This window comes from Camelina sativa, chromosome 12, assembly GCF_000633955.1.
Source record: "Camelina sativa cultivar DH55 chromosome 12, Cs, whole genome shotgun sequence".
NCBI classification, from domain to species: Eukaryota; Viridiplantae; Streptophyta; class Magnoliopsida; order Brassicales; family Brassicaceae; genus Camelina; species Camelina sativa.
Window position 1 is genome coordinate 12,723,701 of NC_025696.1, and position 6,958 is coordinate 12,730,658.

At 39.5% G+C, this 6,958-nt stretch overlaps 3 protein-coding genes across 4 annotated transcripts in view; 1 reads left to right on the plus strand and 2 right to left on the minus strand.

The window, feature by feature from the left end:
- LOC104731481 (pentatricopeptide repeat-containing protein At4g20770) overlaps positions 1-779 on the plus strand; it is a 3,990-nt gene extending 3,211 nt beyond the window's left edge. Inside the window, exon 2 of the mRNA XM_010450862.2 lies at positions 12-779. Within this exon, the coding sequence (XP_010449164.1) occupies positions 12-704 (693 nt within the window). The 3' untranslated portion in view covers positions 705-779. The remainder of the gene's footprint in view (positions 1-11) is intronic.
- LOC104731480 (C-factor-like) overlaps positions 1-2,646 on the minus strand; it is a 3,510-nt gene extending 864 nt beyond the window's left edge. Inside the window, exons 1-6 of one of the 2 annotated variants that reach the window (XM_010450859.2) lie at positions 2,359-2,639; positions 2,027-2,179; positions 1,831-1,924; positions 1,615-1,697; positions 1,248-1,401; positions 669-1,149 (exon numbers count right to left, since the gene is read on the minus strand). In XM_010450859.2, the coding sequence (XP_010449161.1) occupies positions 914-1,149; positions 1,248-1,401; positions 1,615-1,697; positions 1,831-1,924; positions 2,027-2,179; positions 2,359-2,538 (900 nt within the window). In that variant the 5' untranslated portion in view covers positions 2,539-2,639 and the 3' untranslated portion in view covers positions 669-913. Of the gene's footprint in view, positions 1-668; positions 1,150-1,247; positions 1,402-1,614; positions 1,698-1,830; positions 1,925-2,026; positions 2,180-2,358 lie in introns of those variants that run through there. The other variant, XM_010450861.2, reaches the window with a different exon arrangement.
- LOC104731483 (pentatricopeptide repeat-containing protein At4g20740) lies at positions 2,707-5,612 on the minus strand. Its single transcript, XM_010450864.2, has one exon. The coding sequence runs from the start codon at positions 5,571-5,573 to the stop codon at positions 3,369-3,371; it is 2,205 nt and encodes a 734-aa protein (XP_010449166.1). The 5' UTR covers positions 5,574-5,612; the 3' UTR covers positions 2,707-3,368.

The window sequence follows — 6,958 nt, forward strand, 5'->3', positions numbered from 1 at the left end:
TTCATGGACAGGTAGTGAAGAGCGGATATGTAAGCGATTCCTTTGTTGAAACCGCTCTTACTGATATGTATTGCAAATGCGGTGAAATAGATTCAGCTCGACAGTTCTTCGATACTGTCTCAAGGAAAAACACGGTTATTTGGAACGAGATGATACATGGGTATGCTCATAATGGAAGAGGCGATGAAGCTGTTGATCTCTACAGAGAGATGATATCAACGGGAGAGCAACCCGACGGGATAACCTTTGTATCTGTCTTGACTGCTTGCAGCCACTCAGGACTGGTGGATACAGGGCTTGAGATACTCAGTTCAATGCAGAGAGATCATGGAATTGAACCGGAGCTGGATCATTACATCTGTATAGTTGATTGTCTTGGAAGAGCTGGTCGGCTTGAAGATGCAGAGACGCTTGCAGAAGCGACACCATACAAAAGCAGCTCTGTTCTATGGGAGATTCTACTTAGTTCATGTAGAGTCCATGGCGATGTGAGCTTGGCTAGACGAGTTGCAGAGAAACTAATGCGTCTGGATCCTCAGAACTCGGCAGCATATGTGCTGCTAAGCAACACGTATAGTTCTGTGAGACAGTGGGATGACGCTGCAGCTCTTCAAGGATTAAAGAACAAGAATAGAGTGCATAAAACTCCAGGTCATAGTTGGATCACATATGGCAATGCTTTGGACTCAACATTTCAAAAGTAGCGTGTGAAATTATTCAGTAATACAATGTATATAGAAGATTGGACCATCACAATGATTATTATATACTCAGAGAGCTCTAAGCTTCTGGATACTCACTCCAAGTTATTCGATAATACTCCAAGGAAATGCTCGCGAAACAAGAAAGCAGAAAAAGAGATCCCGACAAGAATTCCCTATTCAGTTTCGAGAATACAGTAGTATTCAAGCAATCACCAAGGTATCTCCTGACCGTCCCAAGCAAAGAACTTGCCGTTATCTTGTTTCTTTGCATTGTTGATGATGTGCAATAACTTCTGAACGGAGTACTCTCTTGTGAAAAGCTTTCCTTCGGGAACATTCTTTTGAAACGGTCGAGAGAGATCAGTGTCTACTGTGCCTGGATGCAGTAGAATGCATACCACAGGATCTTTCCTCCTACCCAACTCAACTGATACATTTTTAGTCACTGCAAAAGCAAAAGTTGTGTACAGAAATTAATGGTTTTCTCAGCTCATACCAGAATGGAAAAATCAATAATCTTCTAAACTTATTATTCAACTGTACGTTGATTGAGTGCGGTTTTTGAAGCCCTGTAAGAGTGCCAACCACCAAGTCGATTATCTCCAATGGATCCAACTCGAGCGCTTAAATTGGCTACAACTGCAACTTCCCTCTCGGTTCCACTTCCTCCACCAGCCTTAAGGAGAGGCCACATATGCTGCAACAGAGCCAAATACATAATCTTTTATTTTTAATAGAGTCCATGGAACCATGTCCATGAGTCAGCAGAATAAGGACATGCATAACTTAGATTTTCTCTTTTCTTTACCCACTTGCCTCCATTTCGCACTCTGTTTCGCATTTTAAAATCCTACTCTGGAGTCTAAAGACACTGTTCTTTACAAAAACATAGACAATTTGGAGTGCCTACCTTCATCATTAGCATTGGACCAACAGCGTTAACCTCATAAGCAAGCATCAATGATGATTTTTCAACCTTGTACAATGTTGTTTCTGTACTGAGATCAAAAGGCAAAATTAAAACCGGGGTTTAAAGAACAGTCGTTTTTTTCACAGGCTTCGTTAGTTATATCCCAAGTTGCAGATAAAGCTGAAACTAACTTCTCTAACATAAGATTAGTCATACCTGGCTGCAGTACACCAGGAATGGAAAGTATACCAGCTGCATTTACAAGTAGGTTCAGAGAACCATATCTATCTTTTACAGATTCGGCTGATTCCTAATAATCATGATAACAGATTCAGAAACATGAACATGTAGCATATTCTACACAACAAAGGAGTCAAGAGACATATATGAGTGTTGTAGAGACAAAAATAACCTCAATGGTAGCTTCATCTGTAACATCAAGCTTTTGGATGACAAGCCTTTCAGAGAAACGGTTCTTCAAATCAGAGAGACTTGTTGCATCTTTTGGATTTCGGCAAGTAGCAACAACATACCCTTTCTCATTCTTCTCCAGCAACTGTCGTACCTACAAAAAACAACGAGAACAAAAAAAGAAGCTAAAACTGAAACCGCCAAATTTGGATCTTATTACTCAACTGAAAAGGTTAAAGATTCTGATTGAGAAGTGTGATTCATTAGCTGAAAATTTGTAGAGACCAGGATTTGGGTAATAAAAGAGAAAGATGGATCAAGAAAGAGACTCACAAATTCGAGGCCGATGCCTCTAGAAGCTCCCTGGACTAAGGAAACTCCACCTTCCCAATTGGGAGAAGAAGAAGATGATGATGACGTGGCGAAACCAGACACTCTAATTCTCCTCAGAGCAGCCGCCGCCAACGACGGGGAAACCATCCACGCGCCACCGCTCTTCACAAGAGTGTTCATTGAAGAAATGGTTAACGATTATTGGAAACTTTTTCCGAGTGTGTGATTAAGATAAAAAGGATGGACCATTTCTCATAAATGCAACCACTTTTCATAGCCATCGTCACGGGAACTTAACTGTCATGTCCACAAAGATGGGAAAAAAAAAACACCAACTTTATTCCAATATTCTGACACTATTCAAACTTTAACTAAAAGCTAAAATTTGTAAATCCAAATAACAATCTTTGACAATTCAGTGATGTAAGTAAGAATTGACAATTGATTAGTTAATACTTCAAAACTTAAAACCGTATGATGTGAAAAATGAGGTTCACACTGTATATCGCATACATCTCCTTCCAAGGATATAGAAATTATAGGTCAAAACTTCAAGCTGCAACATCAATACTTGCAATGTCATCTATCATTTTGAACTTGCAGGAAAGATAGAAGATGGAGCACGGTTATGGCCCTTATGGGGTCACAGATTTCGAGCCAACACTTTGATATGTCTCTGTGCTTCGCAGAATTTTGAGCTATGCCTCTCCACACTGCATCACGGTCACCCCTGAATCCAAAGATTGAGACTTTTACTTATTTACTTCCATGATTCAGCTACCAGAAAGATGAACCCAAAAGACAATTTGGGCTTCAGGATCCGTGGGAAGAACTCCAAAACTTTGAATGGTTAGGTTATCGGCAAACCACACCCACGAAATATTGAATTCGGACTTACACCAACGCCTAAAAGAGCTTATCACCAGGCATGAAGGAATATGCATTTGTTTGGTCAAAAGCACATTCTCTTAGTCACCTCTGCAGCTGGATGATTAATCAGTCCCCAGACTTTAGTTATCGAGTAGTTTGCAACCCTTTTCTCTTAGTTTTGACTCAAGACCAAAAAACGCGATCCCTGAAAGCACCAAATCAGCTGTCTTCTTCTTTGTCTGCTCCACTAACAATTCATCATAGACTACCATATCAGCCTCCGTCATAACTTTGCGCTTCTTCAGCTCTGCGAAGACTTCTCTTGCTGCTTTTATTGTTCCATGTTTACACATACCAGATATAATCGAACAGTATATAACTTCATTGATAGGGATACCTTCCTGGTTCATCTCATCTAGTACCTCCATAACCTTCTCGGAGTTATTCCCTTTGCATACATGACAAACCCTAAGAGCATACTTGAACTCCATAGGACCACTTTCAACGTTTCCCAGACATTCACGAACTAATAACATCACTGCATCAATTTCTCCAATTTGGCATAGTCCTTTAGTAAGAGACAGATACGCAGCTATGGAAGGAACACAAGACATCTCGATGATTTTTTCATGATATGAACAAGCTTCTTGGACATCCCCTTTCTCAACAAAACAGCAAATTGCAATACTGTAAGATGATGAATCTGGTTCAAACCCAAAATCCTTCATTTCAGAGAAAAGTGACAAGCACTTTTGAATATTTCCCATCTTGTAAAGACCTTCCATAAGAATGTTGTACACAGAGACACTGCCATGACCTTTAGTCTTTATGACATCAAAGACATCTAAAGCCATCGTTCTCTTTTCTTCGTCACCACACAACAATTTAAAAAACTGTGAAAGGTAATCTGTGAGAGGATATCTTGATTCTCCAATCCGCTCTATCAAATTGGAAAAATCACTCAGTCTATCCATCACCACATATGCAACCAAAATGGGACTTAGTGTCTCAAAATCTGGTTCTAATTCTTCATCAATTGCAATTTGGAAGAGCTTATATGCTTTATCAACCTGGTTCACACTACACAACCCTTTAATAACTGCATTGTAAATCCCAAGATCAGCTATGTAACCAGAATCCACCAGATCCTCCCATAGATCACAAGCAGATCTGACCTTCCCATCTGCAACAAAACCTTCAATCAAAACCCTGTAGATCTCCCTATCAATCAAAATCTGCTTTTCCTTCATCTCCACAAACAATTCATATCCTCTCTCAACTCTACCATCTCTACACAAACCCGTAACAAGTGTTCCATACGCCATTACATCCGGTTTTATCTCATCGCGTTTCATTTCATCCCAAACTCGTAAACTCGCATCCATGTTCCCTTCAGAAACCAAAGTCTTGATCATTGCTGTGTACGCAAAAACATCAGGCTTACACAAATTCTCCCTCATTCTCTGCAAAATCTCAAGCATCTCCTCAATTCTACCTGCTTTACACAACCCTTTAACCAAGATCATAAAAGTAGTACTCTCCTCCACCAACCCATCTTCTTTAAAATCCTCATAAACAGCCAATGCTAAATCAAAGTAACCATTTTTCACAAGAGCATCCATTATCCTATTATACAAGAAGACCCTAGGCTTAAACCCAAACTTCTTCATCTTCTCGTAAACATAATAAACCCTTAAACCCCTTTTATTATCAGCGTGCATTCTAATCAAAATCTCAAATTGTTTCTCCGACGGAGGCCTTCCCTGAGAATCCATAAGCTCAGGCAACTGATCCGCCGCACGAAAGTGTCCGTTTCGATTAAGGCAATACGCAAAAGCATTGTAAGCAGCGAAATCGTGTCTATACCCTTTCTGCTTACCAGCCCAGTGAAAGAACTTCGCCGCGACAGCAGCATCGTTACCTAGTTTCAAAACCTCGGCGACGATGGTGGGCGTTACGCGGCGGAGTTTGTTTAGCTCCGAGACCACGGAGGGTCCCCAATGGTTACGATTCTTGCGGAATGCGTCGAGGACGAATCTCGCTATCGGAGATAGACGCTCCGAGGCGGCGGAGATTACCGTGGAATGTGACGGCGGAGGAGACGAAGAAGGAGATGGTCTTTCCGATGGGAGATGGGTTTCGGGATCCCATTTGCGGAGATCGAAAGGTGTTCGGTGAGAGACGGCGTTGGATTGTGGTTGGGGTGAGTCTCTGGAGAGAGATTGGCGGTTGGAGAAGAGACCACCGTAGACGGTAGGGCGGTTATGTGAGGGCTTACGGTGGCCGTAGAAGAAATTGGGTTTAAGAGATTTATCAGAGAGATTCGGAGGTTTTGGTGATTTCATCTTTGCTTCTTCCTTCTTCTTCTCTGTTTCTCTCACTTGTGTGTGAAAATAACACTCTTGTTGTGTATATACGACGACGTTTACAAGTTCACTTCGAACCCGGTTTTTCGGTTTGATTTCAAACCGGGTTTGATTTGAAGATTCTTGGTTAAGTTCATTTAAATTAAAGGTATTCTTGGTTAGTATTTGATAGAACTTGTAAATATTTGGCACATAGCCTATACAAGTGCACTTAATCTAGTTCCGATTTGGTTAACCAACTTATCTTCTAATGTGTATCGGTTGACAGAAGAAAAACAAAAAGAATCACACCTACACTACACATTATTTCATTCTTACGTCGAATTCAATATTTAGGAGAATGTGTACTAACGTAGCTGCAAGTTTTCTAGAGGAGGCTAGGATGATGTATTATCTAAAGGAGACAAAAACTTGTAGGTAACCTAACTAAAAAAATTCAGCTGTCGATTATAATAAAATTTGGAGGTAGCTAGGAGGCCTCTTTTTGTAGTTTTTGGTTGGTTAGGGACTTAGGCAGTTTAGGTGGGTATCTTTTTTTTAATTACGCTACAAGACTACCCATCGCATATTGACGTCTATATTTTTGGTTTCTTGCGATTGTAAGAAAGAAAGGAAAACGAAAGAAGTCAACCTAAATTAGGCCGTCTAAAAGAATTTTAATCAACAAGAATGAAACACATATTGTAATTGACCATTTTCGTTATTTGGTTATAATTGATACAAATTGATAAACTTGATACCAAAAAAAAAAGAAGATGGTTGTGTTAATAATGATATTATCCATAGTCAATTTCATCTACCTATAAACTATAGAAGATCGATGACTATCTTATCTTTTATTTGTATGAGCAAAAACAAAAACAAAGTTGCATTTGTTTAAACTCTCAATAATTACTCACGTAGAAAGAATGTATATATATTGAGAAATCATTAAGTACTATGATATACACAAAGTCTCTATCATAACATGTCTTTGGTAAAATCATTTGTTTACGATCGATTCGTTGGCTAATCACGTTAAGATGGTTAGGCAGTCGCTACAAGACTACAACTAGGCAGCAAAAAAATCGATCACCCCATCGATTGTTTTTTCCCCATAATTAATCAAAGAATATAAAATGAGGATTGCACGAAATGATGCCTTATTACAATCATTGCAATCGCCATCATAATATATAAAAAATACCTAATTGAAATTAATATCCATGAAAGGAACAAACTCATTTTGTGTCGACGACATGCATTCCAACAACGACTTTGTTTTGTTGTTTGACTTTGATATTAGTCACGGTTTCTCATTATTAGAAACAAGGTTGGTTTTGAATGATATTCTCATGTTTGGATGTGAATGGAAACAAGGTTGC